This window comes from Rattus norvegicus, chromosome 15, assembly GCF_021556685.1.
Source record: "Rattus norvegicus strain SHRSP/BbbUtx chromosome 15, alternate assembly SHRSP_T2T, whole genome shotgun sequence".
Taxonomy (NCBI): domain Eukaryota; kingdom Metazoa; phylum Chordata; class Mammalia; order Rodentia; family Muridae; genus Rattus; species Rattus norvegicus.
The window spans coordinates 78,475,041-78,495,000 of record NC_141548.1 but is presented as its reverse complement, the minus strand read 5'-3'; the positions used below and the strand labels follow the sequence as shown (position 1 = coordinate 78,495,000).

The 19,960-nt window shown below is 35.0% G+C and overlaps 1 protein-coding gene across 1 annotated transcript in view; it reads left to right on the top strand.

The window, feature by feature from the left end:
• The window catches only part of Klhl1 (kelch-like family member 1), a 429,891-nt gene that overhangs the window by 321,926 nt on the left and 88,005 nt on the right, over window positions 1-19,960 (top strand). The window contains 1 exon segment of the mRNA NM_001394673.2: window positions 16,860-17,084. Coding sequence (NP_001381602.1) covers window positions 16,860-17,084 — 225 coding nt within the window.

Sequence of the window (19,960 nt, the reverse complement as noted above, 5' to 3'; positions counted from 1 at the left end):
TTATCTTTAAGGATAAGCATGGTATTATTTTTCTCTTTCTTATTAAAGGATTTCACAGGATCATTTTAGTCTGATTCTGTCTTATATTTTCATCATTGTTGAGAAAGAAAGCAGAAAGTGACATATCAGTTGTTATTAGCCATTTGACCTGATTATTTTTCTTCCTTGGCCTGACGTACACACATAGTTTTACTGTCAAGGCTTTTAAAGCAGAGCTCTTCATTTTGAAATTCTATAATTGGATATCTTGAAACACATAACTGAGCATAACTAAATTTGGCACAAAGGAAATAATTCACTTATAATTCTTTTTTATGAAACCTAAACTTTTGCAATTATTAAGATACAATAAACTGCTGTCCTGATTTTTTTATTATTGAATAAAATAGATATAATAAAAGCAACCCTATTGGATTGTTTTTTTTTTTATAATACTGGCCTCTGGATGCTCTCTCCATAACCCAAGTCAGTCACTTCAGTTCCACTTCAGTTCTTTTTCTTTGAACTTGAAGCACATCATCGAGATTACTGGTTCAAGGTCACCGCTTTTCACAAAGCTATAGAAACAACTCAAAGCCATGAATCAGAGGTTGTCATCCTAAGCTGGCTTTGCTTTGCACACAAGAGCTGTCTTCTGGAATTGCTGTCCACCCATCAGGTTGTCAAGAGTCATTTTCCCGTGAATCACAGTCCCTAAAGACACCAAGGGAAGAACTGAGTTAAATCACTCTATCTGCTTTCTTAATAATGTTTTTTAGAGTTAGGAAAGATGCTCATGAGTTAAGTGAAATTTGTTTTGATGGTGTTCCAAGAGAGTCTGTAACACAGGGCCCTGTATCCCTCAAGCCATGCTCTTTAAAGAGGAATAGAAGGAAGCTTTGCCAGGTGAAAAGTGAAGTCCACACCACTTGCTGTTACAGTTTTGTCTTATCTAGAAAGGATAAGTCACTGTGGCTATTGAAACTGAAAATGTATCTCATACTTCCCATGATAGTTGTCATCCTAGATCAACACAATCTAAATTTCATCTAATGATAATGTGATTTTGCTTTATGCTAAAGGATTTAGACCACATTATTATATATTCTCTAGGAGTTTTAAGAATTAAAGAATGACTGGTGTTTTTCTTATGATAAAATAACTATTAGAATTATAAATTATTAAGTATCCTATGTTCATTTTGATCAATCTCAGAAAAATACATAATAACTGTTAATGAATTTCCTCTTCATGCTAATGTAGTAACTCTTCTTTTATAGGCCAACATAGAATCTACATTACTAAGAATGAGTTTTACATATGTTTTGCAAATATCTATACCTTAAGACTTCGCTATATAGTTATTCTCTGACAGAGGAAGACACTTGCCAAGGTTAAATTGCCATGAGCTAAATAAAGACAAAAAATAAAAGAGTTAAATAGAAGTCACCAAGCTGCCACCAAGTATGACAGTGTAAGTCACAGTGAAGTGAGAACATTTTAAAGTATCACAAAGACTTTTTAAGATTTACATTTTGTTAGAGCAAACAATCATTTATGAAACAGGAAAAATGTGTTTTTCAAGTGTTTATTGCTGTACATGGAGATTAATGGGACTTCTTGTACTTCACGAGACACTCATGCCATGTGTATTTTTCTGCAAATTCAGATTTACTAATGAGCCACATTCAAGATATTCAATTTTTTCTTCCATTCACTTTTCCTATATTTTGAACAAGGACTCAAAAATTGAAACCACATTATGTGGAAAGTGTTCATTGAAACATTAACATCACAATGCTAATATATAAAGAAATGGCTTGTTTTAGTGAATGAAGTAAAAAAAAATCTTAATTTATAAATATCATGCTGCATGATACAGCTGTCCAGGATGATGAATTTATTGTGCTTAGTAAATATTTTTAAGAAGATGAACATTGAAAATGAACTCCCAACAATGCCTTAATATATTTGTTCATTTTCTATAAAGATATAACAATTTTGTGTTCTTTGATGTAAACAGTAAGATATGAAATTAGTCTAAATTTGGCTGATTGTAATAAAGCTTTCTTTCTTTTGATATAAGTACCTGACTTATGAAATAGTAGATTATAATTTTAACTATAAAAATTTTATGTTTTCTTAAATCATTCTGCTCAGTTACATTAAGAAATACAGCATTATCTATTTCCTCATTATATAACATAGTTTAAAATACGGACCTCCCATATGCATGGAGATCATTGCTATATGTTGATTTAAAGTCCACCAACTCCTGTTTTGTTACCACTATCAAGTCAATAAAACTCTCATCATGAATGTTAGGCAACCAAGTAAGAATGTTAGGGGGAGGGCGGCAAAGGGGGGAGGGTGGGGAAGGGAACATCCATAAAGAAGGGGAGGGGGGAGGGGGAGGTTTACCCAGAAACCGGGAAAGGAAATAACACTCGAAATGTATATAAGAAATACTCAAGTTAATTAAAAGAAACTCCCTGCTGTAGTGATTTATGAGTTAATAAATGAAAGACTGAAATGAAAGAATGAGGTTTTATTAAGGAATTTTGTCCCTAAGAGGTTACTCATGCTACTGTGGATGTTTTTAGAGGCAACAGTAAGTGTGTTTGGTTTTTTTTTTTGTTGTTGTTTTATTCTTACTGTTTTTGGTTGGTTGGAAGTTTAGCCAGAATATGAACTTGTGAAAGAAAAGTGGCAGAGGTGATAAAGGTTATTTTAAGTAGAATGGAATTGTGGCAGATTTATTGAAAATATAATACAAAAAGTACATGAATGAAAATCTCAAATAATGATAGTAATATTAAAACAGTATATTTTATAAATTTGTTGGTAATGAAATATATTTAATTATTAGGAAGTGAATTGATTTTTGTTTGTATATTTTTATTGACTCCTTAACATGTCATATATTCTTATTGACATCCCATTAAACACTTACTAATATTATTAGCACTTTCAAAAGAGGAAGGTCTCATTCTTTCAGTTGTAGGGCCCAAGTTCATCATCCAGCTCATGACTATTCTGTTCAGAATTTTTCTGTGTAAGGAAAAATAATTAATAGAACAACATAGAATTGCAAAGCTCCAGCTTCAGTATGTTCAGGCTACAGTTTATTGGCAATAAAACAGAGGGACACAGTGAAGAAGAGAGCCTGAACCATCCTCCAACTCAGGAAATGAGATGAGGACAGAAAAGAAAGTCAAGATTTAGCCCCAGTATTCTATATCCTCTACTTAGGATGTCTCTCCTACTAATGTTTCTTTCATCTTTCCAAATAATGAAATCAACTATGAACCAGGGTTTCACTTTTTATGAATACTATCACTTTATGATCAATACATATTCTTTGCGAAAATCCAGTAAAGCCTTATGTTGTAAATGAGGAATGTATTTAATTCATCTTCAAGTGTCCAAATAAAACAAACAGGCTCAATATTCATAGAAGTAAACTTTTATCTGTGGGGGCTTTTGAAAAAAATAAGTCATTTTTTATTTCAGAAGGGAGGAGTGTGTATATTAAAAGAGGGATGTGAGGGAAGAGTTTTACCCTTTCAAAGACTACTATATTCATATACTGGGGCTCTACTTCTGACACCTGAAATATGTGATGGACTTATAAAAGCCTAGACAAATACACCCCAATTTCTCTGTGTGCAGGTATTATTTTAGCTGTATATTTATGGCAAATATTTCATGTTTTGATGATTTCTGATTGATCATTGTGTGGGTCACAGGCTTCCATTAGAATTCTGTGGGGATAGCATCATAACCCTAATCAGCATGCATGAAAATCCATCCCACATTATTGGTAAAATTGGGTATTAGCAGGAGACATAACATCTCTACCCCACTTGGATCTTGGCTGTCAGTCTCCTAGCAACTAAAAAGCTAAAGGGAGGGAACACCTCCTAGACTTTGTGTGATTTATGTGAGGAGGGTCACTCAGCCAAAGCCTTTCAAGTGAGTCTCTATGATTAGTGCTGTCTTAACAAATCACTTCCTAGGATAATTACAAGACATCTTTCTCATTCATGCAAACTTGTGTCACTTTTGAAGGTGCATACCTCTCTATTAATCTTACCTTCTATAGCACCAACTTAATCATCCTAGAAATCTTGGAAATCTGCAGCGTTCCCTTTCTTTTTATTTTTCTTTTTGTTCATCATTCTCATTGTTACTATGGCTTACAATAGCAAGCAAAACCAACTCTATGTGCTGGCAAACTCAACTTCTTAGTAGCATTGAAATTTCCTCTTCTAACCTGGTTTGTTTCCTTTGTGATCAGACTTTCATATGTTCATAGAGAATTGAGGAACTAAAACCAAGTTCTTTGCCAGACTGTAGAGCTGATGGCATTTTTCAATTTGCAACTGTCCTTTTTCTGCACCTGAAACCTCATATTACAATCTTACTCTCTGCATTCATATTAATGCTTGATCCTTCTAAACACTCACTCTTGGCTCTGTATATACCTTGTTTTTCTCCCAATATTTTAACACTACCTCCTACCATTTTTTTGTAAAATAATACTTCATTCATTTATTCTTTCATTAATTTATTTATTCACTTTACATCTCAATATTAGCTCCCCCAACTCCGCCCAGTCCCTTCTTACATAACTCCTTTCCCCTTTCCAGCTTCCTTCTCTATGAAGGGGGAGATAACCCCCTGCCCCAGGTTTCACCCAACCCTAGCACATCAAGTTACTGAAGGACTAGGCATATACTCTGCCAGTGCAGGCAAGCAATGAAGCCCAGTTTGGGGAAAAGTATCCAGAGTCAGTCATATAACAGATTCAGGATAAGCCCCTGCTCCCGATGGTGGGCAACCATGTGGTTACATGAAGACCAAGCTGCAGATACGCTACATATGCTAAGGGGTTCTAGGTCCATCCCCTGCTAGCTCTGATTGATGGTTCAGTGTCTGGGGGTGGGAGGACAATTGTCTAAGTTTGTTAATACTGTTGGTTTTCTTATGGAGTCCCTATCCCATTTGGGTCCCCCAATCCTCCCAATTCTGGCACAAGAGTCCTCAAGCTCCATGTAATGTTTGACTGTGGTTCTCTGCATCTGATCCCATAGGCTGCTGGGTGGAGTCACTCAGGGGGCAGTTATGCTAGGCTCCTGACTGCGAGCATAGTAGTATCATTAATAGTGTCAGGGATTGATTCTTGTCCATTGGATGGATCTCAATTTGGGGTAGTCATTGGTTATCGATTCTCTGTATCTCGATTCCATCTTTGTCCCTGCACATCCTGTAGGGAAGACACCTTTTGGGGTGAAAGTTGTGTGGCTGGGTTGCTCTCCCAACCCAGTAAAAGGATAACTTTTACTGGGAATCCTGCCCAGGTACAAGAGGTGATCACTTTAGGCTCCATCTCCCCCTCTGCAACGAGTCTCAGTGAAAGTGCCCCCCCATAGTCACCCTGCCAACCCATCCCATTATCAGGGTTAGTCACAGCAATGACTACACATCTTTGCTACTAATTTTCAGTGTTACCCAGACTTGTAACCAATGTGACAAAGTACTTGACAGCAATTTAAGAGGAGGAATGACTTACTCTGACTCAATTTCAAAGATTTAGGTATGGTTAGTCTTGCCAATTGATTTGAGCCGTGTCAGTGAAAACCATTATTAGTATAACTATTATTCATCAATAATTAATTATGGGTCATCAATAACTGATTAACTTTTCATTATAATTAATTAATATTATTTTATTTCTCAATTATAATTAATCAAATGACTATGAAACCTATTGTATATTTAGTATGTTATTTTCTTCAGTTGTTTTCTCATAGAGACTGTCCAAACTATTAAGAATTTATTTTCTAGTAAGTTACAATCGAGCACTTAAATTAGTAATGGTAAAATGTTATTATGATGGGACTATGATTATTTAATATACTAATATCCACAATAAGTCATCATTCAAGGTTCCTTAGACTTTTAACCATTCACAAGACATTTTCTAGCAAAATTCTCTATTTTTCTTCCTTTAGCATCTGTGCTCTGCTCACTGGATTTATTATTCCATAACCACTGTTATTGATGATTATTTTCAAATAACCTCTTTTCACAATAGTGGTGAGTTTATTTTTATAAAGAAATTGAACTGGGGACTGGAGAGTTGACTCAGAAGCTAAGAGAATTTGCAACTCTTAAGAGAGGTTTCAAATTTGATTTCTCAGCACCTACATCAGCCACTAGTATTATGACATTTCTGGATGGTTACCTGGCACATGGAAAATTATTGTGATAGTTGTAATATTTATGTAGCTTCCTTATATAATAAAGTAGCAAGAAAACAGTAATTTCCCTCTGTGTTCAAGCAATATTTTACCTGTCCTAGTGTCATGTGCATTTATTTAAAGTATGTGTTCTACAGTTCTCTTTTTCATAAAATAATGTGGATATATGGCATTGATGAAATGTTTTATTCAATGAAAACTTAAAGAAATAAGTGACAGATAATGATCGCTATAATCATTTTAAAGCTTTGTCTCTGTTATCCTGTGTATCGTAAAAAACAACTTGTTTTTGATATTTTTTCCTGAAATGCCTGTCTTTATTAGCTGCTTTCTGAAAGCGAATACATTTCATGTTGTAATCATTTCATAATGATTTGATAGCCTCCGGATCATCATCAGTATTGGACTAAGAGTCTCTCTAAGTATTTCATAAATTGATTTTTCCCACTTAATAGCAATAAATGATTGCTCAGTGGTAAATCAATGCATGTTTTCACTGGTTGCTCTCCCAGTGTTAGCTGTTTGCTGCTTTCAGCTGCCCCAGTTCTTTCTAATTTATTGGTTTGTAAAAAGCCTTGGAAGTCAGGTAACTCAGTTTATTAATGTTCCATTAAAACCATAGACAAAAAGCTTTGTAAAAAACCTTTGGGGTTTTCTATTGAGTTGAAGGTAGATTTATTACCAGCCTAGGTGTCTTTTCTTGACATCTATTTTGTCAGTTCAAAAAACATATCACTTAATTTTGTGCTGTCTGTGTTCAAGATAAATGATGTTGCTAAATAATTGAATTATGCATATTGCAACAAATCTCGCCATCTATAATGGGAAAGCAGAATCCATATACACTAATTGCTGTCATCACATTGGCTTTTATCATTGAACTCATCTACAGAGGTTGTACTTCAATAACTATTTGACCATTTATTCAACTTCTGTGTTTTAAAAAAGCCTGCATCTTGTCTCATGAGGGAAAGGATTTGATGTTTCCATTGTATCTCCTAACTTCTATTAAGGATGAAAAGGAAGTGCATTCTGTATCATGAAATACAAGTAAAATTAACAAAGTTTTGTTACTTTAGTATATGTGGAAATTTAGATCACAGTCACATATTATCTCAGATTTCGTCTGCGGTGGCTGGTTATGTCCTCTATTAAGAACTGTAAAGGATCAAATCTTGCCATAGGTATCCTTTTGAATAGTGTGTAGGATTCTTCCAAATCCAAATTGTAATCAGATTATGGGGACAAATCTCTCCTTACAATTAGATGAATTTGATGCTTGGCTTGACTTGACTTTCTACAAAGGACTTTTGAATAATTTTCCCTCATGTCCCTCTCTATCTTTGTATATTATGTTGATGTCTTCTGTTTATGTTACAAGTTTTCCAATTGCTCTTTTTAAAAAAATGTTTATTGGGTATTTTATGTATTTATATTTTAAATATTATTGGCTTTACCCCCTCTCCCATTCCACCACCCTCCTGCTTCTATGAAGATGCTCCCATTTCCACACACCCACTCTCACCTCAACACACTGGCATTCTCTTACACTGGGGAAATGAGCCTTCACAGGACGAAGGGCTTCTCATCCTATTGATGCCAGACAATGGGAAACTCTGCTACACATGGAGCTGGAGTCATGAGTCACTTTGTCTGTACTCATTGGTTGGTGGTTTAGTCCCTGAGAGCTCTGGTGGAGTCGTTTGGTTGATATTGTTGTTCTTCCTATGGGGTTGCAAATCCCTTCATATCCTTCAGTCCTTTCTCCAACTCCTCCATTGTGGTCTCTTTGCTCAGTCCGACGGTTAGCTGCAAGCATCTTCTTCTATATCAGTAAGACTCTGGCAGAGCTTCTCAGAAGACATCCATATCAGGTTCCTGTCAGAAAGCACTTCTTAGCACCAGCAATTGTGACTGGGTTTGGTGGCTTCACATGGGACGGAACTCAGGTGGGGCAGTCTCTGGATGACCTTTTCTTCAGTCCCTCCTCCACTCTTTGTCCCTGTATTTCCTCCCATGAGTATTTTGTTCTCCATTCTAAGAAGGACTGAAGTATCCATACTTTAGTCTTCCTTCCTCTTGAGCTTTATGGTCTGTGAATTATTTCTTGGGAATTTTGAGCTTTTGGGCTAATATCTACTTATCAGTGATTGTGTACTATGTAGACAACGTGCTACATTTTCCAGTGCCCATATCATCAAAATGACATAGGAATATCATCTCTGGACCCTTGAAACATAAGCATAACATAAACATAAGTCAAGGGGGTGCATAACAGAAACATAAGTCAAGGGGGTGATATTTTATTATAATCAGAGGTTCTCAAAATAAATTAAAAATATCTGAAGATGAGGAGTTCTTAAATTCTGTGAATAATTTATATTTAATATAAATTAATTTAGAAAGGTGAAAAACTAAAATTCATTATATTGTGCTGGAAAGTTAGGTTAGTATTGATCAGTAAATTGTATTGTGAAGAATACTCAGCAAATAACTAAAGTTTTATTTATAAAATAGTCATAAAATAATTCTAATTACAGTTTTATAAAAACGGAATTCCCTCAGTCTCAAAAGCTTTTATAAAAAATTAGATGCTCATTAATTCACAAATCACTACTCAGAAATTTTTCCTTACATTTTAATGTATTTGATAACTTTTTAATAACATTTTAGCTGTTCTCATATCAAAGACTATGTTTTCTAGTTACTTGACGAAGCTGGAATATCTGCTTCACATTCTTCCATTGAGCTATTGCTTTGAATTCTCTCAATAATGGAATGTGAGCTGAGAGTTGTAAACTGAAGTAAACACCTTCCTTCCAGTGTCCTATCATGGCAGTAGTAATCCTGACACAATTAATTTTCCACAGTTTCCATGTGAAATTGCACTATGACAAATTTTACTGATGGTTTCATTATTCAGAAAACTACCCATTTAAATATATGCTTTAAAACCAGTTCTGGCATGGTTCATCTTAACTTACAAATTTAAGAATTATCAATAATGAGCAAAAATACTGTTGCAAATACAAATTTATTAACATTTTTCAACATGTTTTGCCTATTAGAGATGAGAACTCCCATTGAATTCAATTGCTACATTAATTTAGGATGCTGTTGGTTTATTAAATTAGAATATACATTTTACAGATCATTTGCTGTACAAGGTTAAAGCTCACAGAGTGAAGGCAAACTTCTTCTGTGAGAATCTTCAAAATAATGTAACATTAGCCAGCAATAATTTCCACCTTAGAAATAAACTTTGTAGGTTTACTAGTGCCAAACTATAGTTTATCCAAATGAATCTGGATCTGTACATGTACTCATGAAACTAGACATTATTTTAGATTAGTTGTGTATATTTATTATTGGGTAACTCTAGAGATTGATTATATATACCAAATTTAGTGTGCTACAAATACTGTTGCAAGATTTACCAGTATCAATATCAAAGAAACAGTTGGTACCTTTCCACAAAAAATGCTGTTCTGCAGGTTAGAAAAATTGTCAAGATGCTCTTGGACAAGATTTACAACATAAACTTAAAAGATGCACCCACCTTTATTTCTTAGACATTATTGACAATGTATATTTATTTAATTAAGATAAACAAATTATTCTGTCTTCACATGAATGGTGCCTTTTGAATCTTTTATAAAATGATTACTTACTACAATAGTGGTCTAGCAATGTTCTTATTGACATTTGAATCAATGTAATGACAATTGTTGCCTTTACTTAAGGCACAAAAATCTGAAATTAACCAGAATGTATATGTCTTTTCTCTGGCACAGCAAACACCAAAGAGAATGCATAACTCTCAAAGAAAAAAAGGAACAGCTGTCATTTGCAAATTCAAAAATTTAAAAGAAATAGTGATAATAATTTTGATCAAATACACCTAGACAATAAAATACATTGGTTGGGGGTATTTATTAAAGAATATTACTAGTAATATTTAGCAGAAAATGTGTTTATCAAAGATGTATTTGACATTTTGGTAATTACAAAGTAGTACTTGGAAACATGTCTCAGGTTTTAAGAGCATAGGTAATATTACAAGATACTGCATTCAAATAACCATGGCAGACAGGATACATGTATGCAGGTAACTCTAGAACTATTAAAGGAGAAACAGGGTTTTGAGACTTTCTTTTTTTAATTTTTATTTATTTACTTATTTTTAAACTCCAGGTTTTATTACCCTCCCAGCACCCCCCACAGTTCCACATACCTCCTCCCCACTCCACCCCCTGTGGCTCCACAAGGATGTCCCCACCCTACCCACCCGACCAGACCTCTAAACTTGCTGGGGCCTCCAGTCTCTTGAGGGTTAGGTGCATCTTCTCTGAATGAACCCAGACCTGAAAGTCCTCTGCTGAATATGTGTTGGGGGCCTCATCTCAGCTGGTGTATGATGCCTGGTTGGTGATCCAGTGTCTGAGAGATCTAGGTGTTCTAGGTTAGTTGAGACTGCTGGTTCTCCTGTAGGATTGCCCCCCTCCACAGCTTCCCCCAACTTTTCCCTAATTCAACGACAGGGGTAAGCAGCTTCTGTTTATTGGTTGGATGCACAAACCTGTATCGGGCTCTTTCAGCTTCTTGTTAGGTCTTTTGGAGAGCAGTTATGATAGGTCCCTTTTTGTAAATGCCACATAGCCTCAGTAATGTTGTCAGGTCTTAGGGCCTCCCCTTAAGCTGGGTCTCACTTTGGAACTGTTTATTGATGGAACTTCTTTTCCTCAGGTTCTTCTCCATTTCCATCCCTACATTTCTTTCAGACAGGAAGAATTTTGGCTATGGGAAGACAACCCCAACCCTCACTTGATAACCATCTGTGTTCAATAAGTACTCTATCCCCACTGTGGGGCATTTAATCTAGGGTCCCTCCCTTTGAGTCCTTAGAGGCTCTTACTTCCCAGTTCTCTGGTACATTCTAGAGGGTCCGCCCAACCTCCTTTCTCTTAAGTTTGCCTGTTTCCATTCTTTCTGTTTCTGTCTACTGGTCCTCAGGGCCTTGTGAGGTAACTCAGACACAAAACAACACGCATGATGTCTTCTCACTAAAAGCAGATATTAACCAAAAAAAAAAAAGAGTACATAATACCCAAGATACAGTTCACAGAACTCAAAAAAGTCAACAAGCTGAAGGGTCCAAGTTAGGATACTTTAGTCCTTGGAAGGGAGAAGAAAGTAAACAAAAGATGAGAGGGAGGGAGGGACATGAGAGGGAAAGGTGATGGGAGTGCAGAAAGAGGGGAACAGGATATGATATTGGATGGGGGAAAAGGACTCAACCCCTGAGGGCAAGCAGAAAGAATGGGGACTTTCTGCCTTCTAACTACACTTCAATTTTAATAAGGCTCTGTCTCAAACTACAGATTTAGGGACTGGCTGAGTAGACTGCAAGACATCACACTGATCTTTGATGACTTTCCACATTGGCATGAATACCTGCACACATGTGTACCTACAAAACACATATACAAACACATACACATATACATGCACCCACACTTAAACACATATAGCTAAAATATTTATGAAGCAAAATAGCCAAATAAGAAAATAGCCAATTATTTTGGCCAGTGTATGTATTCTCCACAAATGCAAATTATTCTCTCCTATGTATTTCTTAAACTGTGTATAATGAAGCACTGTTGAGGAATGAAGTGTGATATACCTCATTGCTTTTGGTTGACAATGTTTCACAAAATATACTCATGTCCTTGTCACTGATATCTTTTCCGCTCAGCTACATATAAAGAGAAATATTATTTGTGGAAAGACTTAAGCTCTAGGGGTCTGGAGATAAGGTTTAGAGAATACGAATGCATACTAATTGGACTACAGGAAATGCAGAGGCCGGACTAGGGAAGTTAACATGATTTGCAATGTGTTTGAGCATACTCTATCCTCATTTAGTATTTTCTTTCTGCCTCTTTGAATGAAGCCTTGAAGTACCCCATATGAAATAGAGAACCTGGCTACTTTCCCTTTTTATTAATACTAGATTTTTCAATATTATGATTGTAATATAAAGAATGTGGTTGATGGAGATGCTAGAATACCTTAAGGCCAAGTTAGACAAGGTCATATATTTACCTGGCTCTATGTGGGTTATCATTCTGTAGAGCATTCTGAGCTATTCTTCCTGGGTACTTATTATACTAAGTTGGAATTCTTTGTGTTTCCAATGGTTAACGATAACAGTACTCCATGACAGAACCACTTGAAATCCAAGTCCCATAACCCAAGCACCACAGGTGTTTATGTGCATGCTTGACTCATTGCCTGAACAGATTATCCTGACCAAAGCAAAACCAATGAGCCACTCTTCTGATATTTGAAAATCAGTGCTTGTAAACCAGAAGTGACACTTCATTACTTCTTTCTTTGTCATGCCCATTTCCTGCAAATGTGTAAGAGAAATTAGGATGTTAAAATATAGTTGTTGAAGTACGTGTGCTGTTGCTGGAGATTTGTCACTGGGGTGGGTATTGAAGTTAAAAAGCCCATGGCAAGTCCCATCTCCTTCTCTGCCTGCTCCCTACATATAAGAGAACAAAGCTCTCAATTGCTGCTCCAGCAACATGCCTATGTGCATCCTGAAAATATGATATTTTAGCAATCATCTAAAGCTATAAGCAAGCCCCAAATCAAATGGTTCTTAAATAAAAAACATACCTTGTTGATTATTCATTCTTATTTTCACAGCATCATCCTTCTTTGGTATCCATAGCTATCTGTACTCACACAGGTAAAAATATGTGCACAAATAGACACATACACACACACATACAAGTTATCAAAATGAAACATATTAAATTAAGAATTGAGATGACTAATATGTTGGTTGTAACAGACACACATGTAACATTTACTTAAAGAATACTGTAAATAAACCCATATTCCATAATGTCAGAGAGATGCTGTTGGATCTTTGTTTATAGAAGGCTCTGTGAGGAACATGGGTATTGCTAGAACATAGAAAAGATAAAAAGAAAACATTTTCTAGTTTTACTCCTTGAGCCCCTGAAAGGAAGGCAATACTGTCAATATGATTTTAGTCTGTCACATTTTTGACTGTCAGCAGTAAGAAAATATACTTGTGTTATTAAGCCCACAAGTTTGAGACAGTTTTCTTTTCAGTAATCATAAAATATAGATGAAGTGTATAATTTCAATAATGAAAACTGAGATGAGTTGCAAGCGAGTAGATTCCATTATAATACTGAAGCAAGCAAAAAAAGTATGAAAGCTCAAAATCATTTGTTCAGATATAAAAGCTACCTAACTTTTTTGGAGAATGCTTTGACACATCAACTCCACACATTCACATATGAATAAAAATGCACATGGTTGCTCAGGCCAGATTAACTTCATCCATACCAAAGTAATCCCATAGATGAGCACAGCACCTTTTCATGTTTTCTGTGATGCTTTCCAGCAAGGTTTTAGATAATAAGGCAGTGTATTTTGTCAAATGCTTTCATGTTTTCCTATTCCTGCAGGACGAGGCTAGAGAGATTGAGTTGATCAATATTAAGTTATACTATTCTGTTATCATTTGCCAATAGCTAATTACAAAAATATGTCATCGAATATAGTTTTTTTTTGTTTTCTAATATGGCATGTATGTAATACCAATGCCACCAAGTTTGAGAATTCAAGGACTATTTTTAATTAAAACTAATTTTTTCTTTGCATAATGTGTTGTGATTACTGTTCCCACACAACTCCCAGATCCTCCACACCTGCACATTCAATTAAATCCTAAGCCTTTGTTGTTCTCACTCATTAGAAAAAAATCTAAAAAGAGAGAAATACAATATGAAGAAGAGAAAATAAAAACAAACAAACCAAATTGGGAAAAATACTAATAAATGAAAACAAAATAATGAGCCAAAGGAAAAACAAAGAATATATAAAGAAAAATACACATATTTACACAAAATAAAACCCATAAAGACAAAAATTCAGAAATGTAAATATAAGCAAATGACCTGTAAAGTTAGAAATCCGTGGTCAAAGAATTATGGGGAAAAAAATCCTCCAAAATAGTGTTGTTTGTTTTGTGTTGGCCACCTCTTGTTGAATATGGGGCATGCTCTTAAGTATGGTTTGTATACCCAACAAGACTCCTTTGGATTAAACTGATTTATTTTTCTTTGAGTAGTTATTATTTGGAGATAGCATCTAGGTTAGGGATGGGGACTGGTATCCAAGCCCCTTTCAGTGCTAGTGCTTCACTTGGATTAGACAGTATGATAACCATCTCTTCAGACCATGTGCAGGTTGCTAGTCCCTTTGTGTTCCTATGTGTATTGGAGATGTTGCTTTTTGCTGTCTTCCTTTACTACTGTGTTTTCACAATCTTCTGCTTCCTTTCCTGCATAGTTCCCTGAGTAATGAAGATTTAGAGAAATATCAAATTTAGAACTGAGTTGTTCCAAGGTCTCTCTCATTCTCTGCACATCATCTAGTTGTAGATGCTGTAGGTGTTCCACCTACAGCAGGAAAACCTCTAATAATAGCTGAGTAAGGGACGGATCTGTAAGTATAAATGAATTTGATTAGAAGTCATTTTATGTTCTGTTAGCAAAACAGGGATATTTCCTTTTTCCCTAGGTCCATGGCAAACAATTCCAGAGTCGTTGATCATCTGAGAAGTGTCAGGCATGTGTCTCATGTCATGAATTGGGTCTTAAATCCAATCAGATTGTGGTTGGTTACTCCTGCACCTTTTGTGCCACTATTGTCTCAGTGTATATTACAAGAAAGTCATCCTCGTATATTGAAAGATTTGAGGTTGGGTTGATGTTTACCTGCTCCTCTAGTTCTATGAAAATAACTTCACAGTTCCATGAACATTAAATAGTAGAATTAAGCTTGAAAGTATCCATCAGCTTGACTTGGCCAGGTTCAATGAGTTATAAAGTTTCTGTCTTTAGCAAAAGGACCTTACTGTTAGTTTACGGAGGCAAGCACTAGAACTTCGCTAATGGTCAGTTAATCTTAAAATCATTCAATGATGCAAGACAGCTCAGAGAATATATTTTTGAACAATGGAATGAAATGGAGCAAATACATTTGAGTTTAAAATAAATATATTAATTTTTTAAAAATTACATAAACACATATGCATATACATATCCATGATTATTTAATAATGCTTCTATTTTTACTTATGTCAGATAATTCAACATTTAAGATTCTACATGATCATTATTTAATTTTTTTAAGATAAATTGAGAGTAAATTATATCATGTTACATTAACTGGTAAAATTTCTGCTTCCAGGTTATTCATAATTATTTCTTTATTGCTACTTATAGTCTACGAAGTTAATCAATCCACTTGGAGATATATGTTATCTAAGCAAAATCAATATCTTTTTATTGTAATTAAAATAGAGCATTGATATTTGAAAGTACACAAAACTCATGCCTCATTTATTAAGTTGAAATATTGGTGAATTGAGGCTAAACAATGAGTCCAGAAGCTCTTTTTCATTTTGTGTCATATAATATTTGTGAATATGTTCTAAGCAGTCATATTTTATAAAATAGCAAAAACTGATAATGCTATTTTTAGAAGCCAGTTTAACTTAGACATTTTCAAGTTTTCTCTTATGAGTTATTTTATTTCTGAAAGTTATATACATTTTTCAGAAAAAGAGCCATTATTTAGAGATTATATTATAATTACTTTGGATAGAATTACATTTTATGTGTGTAAATATTATTATTCTACTCTTCAGACAATTTTGAGGAAAGTTAAACATCATGGGAAATATATATTAAACATCTTCCAATTGACAATAAAAGTGCATTTATTTATTTTATTTGTGCAGTGTATGTATGTGACCCCTTTATGCCATAGGGCTTATATAAAGATCAATTAGGAGCATGTGAGATTAATTTTTCCCTCTACTCAGTGGGTTCTAGATATCAAACACACACCATCCAAGCCTACAGAAAGCACCTTGTACTCTGCCTGTCTGTCTATCTACCATTCTCCCTCCCTCTCTCTCTCTCTCTATATATATATATATATATATATAGATATAGATATAGATAGATAGATAGATAGATAGATAGATAGATAGATCGATCGATCGATCGATAGATAGATAGATAGATAGATAGGTGGATAGAGATAGATATAGAAGTAAAAACAAATGTTTCTAGCCCATTTATGCTTGTTTAAATTAACATATTCTTACTTTCAGAAATTGTTACAGATAAATAACAAACATAATTTTTTCATTTAAAGGGGTACTCAGACATTTTTACAAACTAAGATTATAAAATATACTTTAAATAACAAAAAATAAGACAGAGATGTTTTAAAATTTGACTGTTCATTTTCAACATTGTTACTGTTAAACAAATAAACACTGGATATATGTGTCTATTTTGATTATTAGTCTACACAAGGAAGAACAAAATAAAGTTAATGTCTTATGATTACTTTTGTTTTCATGTCATGTTTTTCTCTAAGACAAATAGATGTATCTACTGTGTTTTTGCATTCTAATTTACATTGTACTGTTCAAGGTGTTCATCGATTCACTAAGATTGATGACCATTTGATTTTATGTTCTATCAGGGGCTACAACCATAGAGAAGTATGACCTCAGAACAAATCTGTGGATTCAGGCAGGAATGATGAATGGCAGAAGGCTTCAGTTCGGTGTTGCTGTCATTGATGATAAGCTCTTTGTAATTGGAGGTCGAGATGGCTTAAAGACTTTGAACACAGTTGAATGTTACAATCCTAAAACCAAGACATGGACTGTTTTACCACCGATGTCAACACACAGGCATGGTCTTGGTAAGCAATCTACTTATTTTTACATATTTTTTAAAACATTTAATTAAACATACAACTGCATTTTAATAAAGTCTTATATGTTTTTTTAAAGTGCTTGATTTGGAGCATAATATTTTAAACTTCAACATTTCCTAGGTTGGTAATTGTACATCCTGGTCTTGAGAAAGGAAGCCAAGACAAAGAAAAAGATTTTAAGCTGTTCATATCATTTTTACAAAGTCACATTTATATATTTTGTGTGAATGTTGTGTACTATAGACAAAATACTAAAGAAAGACATTGTATTAGATTGACAGAGCACTGAAGTCCAGAGTAAAAGGAAAGTGCTTACTATAACATAGATGACTTAGGATCGCTCCTCCCACTCACTGTGCAGGAAAGCTAAATTTTGGGGGTTTGGGCTTAGTTTACTCCATCTTGAAAACATTAGAGAAGAATGACATGCAGATTGGTGTCTTGAGTCAGCGTGACAGGCTGCTTTGATTCTTCCATAATGCATCTCATTGAATTAGGAAATAAATTTGGAATCAAGATATCTGAGAATCAGTAGAAACAAAAAGGACCATAGAAAGAATTAACAGAACCAAAAGTTGGTTCTTTGAGAAAATCAACAAGATAGATAAACCCTTAGCCAGACTAACGAGAGGACACAGAGAGTGTGTCCAAATTAACAAAATCAGAAATGAAAAGGGAGACATAACTACAGATTCGGAGGAAATTCAAAAAATCATCAGATCTTACTATAAAAACCTATATTCAACAAAATTTGAAAATCTTCAGGAAATGGACAATTTCCTAGACAGATACCAGGTATCGAAGTTAAATCAGGAACAGATAAACCAGTTAAACAACCCCATAACTCCTAAGGAAATAGAAGCAGTCATTAAAGGTCTCCCAACCAAAAAGAGCCCAGGTCCAGACGGGTTTAGTGCAGAATTCTATCAAACCTTCATAGAAGACCTCATACCAATATTATCCAAACTATTCCACAAAATTGAAACAGATGGAGCCCTACCGAATTCCTTCTACGAAGCCACAATTACTCTTATACCTAAACCACACAAAGACACAACAAAGAAAGAGAACTTCAGACCAATTTCCCTTATGAATATCGACGCAAAAATACTCAATAAAATTCTGGCAAACCGAATTCAAGAGCACATCAAAACAATCATCCACCATGATCAAGTAGGCTTCATCCCAGGCATGCAGGGATGGTTTAATATACGGAAAACCATCAACGTGATCCATTATATAAACAAACTGAAAGAACAGAACCACATGATCATTTCATTAGATGCTGAGAAAGCATTTGACAAAATTCAACACCCCTTCATGATAAAAGTCCTGGAAAGAATAGGAATTCAAGGCCCATACCTAAACATAGTAAAAGCCATATACAGCAAACCAGTTGCTAACATTAAACTAAATGGAGAGAAACTTGAAGCAATCCCACTAAAATCAGGGACTAGACAAGGCTGCCCACTCTCTCCCTACTTATTCAATATAGTTCTTGAAGTTCTAGCCAGAGCAATCAGACAACAAAAGGAGATCAAAGGGATACAGATCGGAAAAGAAGAGGTCAAAATATCACTATTTGCAGATGACATGATAGTATATTTAAGTGATCCCAAAAGTTCCACCAGAGAACTACTAAAGCTGATAAACAACTTCAGCAAAGTGGCTGGGTATAAAATTAACTCAAATAAATCAGTTGCCTTCCTCTATACAAAAGAGAAACAAGCCGAGAAAGAAATTAGGGAAACGATACCCTTCATAATAGACCCAAATAATATAAAGTACCTCGGTGTGACTTTAACCAAGCAAGTAAAAGATCTGTACAATAAGAACTTCAAGACACTGAGGAAAGAAATTGAAGAAGACCTCAGAAGATGGAAAGATCTCCCATGCTCATGGATTGGCAGGATTAATATGGTAAAAATGGCCATTTTACCAAAAGCAATCTACAGATTCAATGCAATCCCCATCAAAATACCAATCCAATTCTTCAAAGAGTTAGACAGAACAATTTGCAAATTCATCTGGAATAACAAAAAACCCAGGATAGCTAAAGGTATCCTCAACAATAAAAGGACTTCAGGGGGAATCACTATCCCTGAACTCAAGCAGTATTACAGAGCAATAGTGATAAAAACTGCATGGTATTGGTACAGAGACAGACAGATAGACCAATGGAATAGAATTGAAGACCCAGAAATGAACCCACACACCTATGGTCACTTGATTTTTGACAAAGGAGCCAAAACCATCCAATGGACAAAAGATAGTATTTTCAGCAAATGGTGCTGGTTCAACTGGAGGGCAACATGTAGAAGAATGCAGATCGATCCATCCTTATCACCCTGTACAAAGCTTAAGTCCAAGTGGATCAAGGACCTCCACATCAAACCAGACACACTCAAACTAATAGAAGAAAAACTAGGGAAGCATCTGGAACACATGGGCACTGGAAAAAATTTCCTGAACAAAACACCAATGGCTTATGCTCTAAGATCAAGAATCGACAAATGGGATCTCATAAAACTGCAAAGCTTCTGTAAGGCAAAGGACACTGTGGTTAGGACAAAACGGCAACCAACAGATTGGGAAAAGATCTTTACCAATCCTACAACAGATAGAGGCCTTATTTCCAAAATATACAAAGAACTCAAGAAGTTAGACCGCAGGGAAACAAATAACCCTATTAAAAAATGGGGTTCAGAGCTAAACAAAGAACTCACAGCTGAGGAATGCCGAATGGCTGAGAAACACCTAAAGAAATGTTCAACATCTTTAGTCATAAGGGAAATGCAAATCAAAACAACCCTGAGATTTCACCTCACACCAGTGCGATTGGCTAAGATCAAAAACTCAGG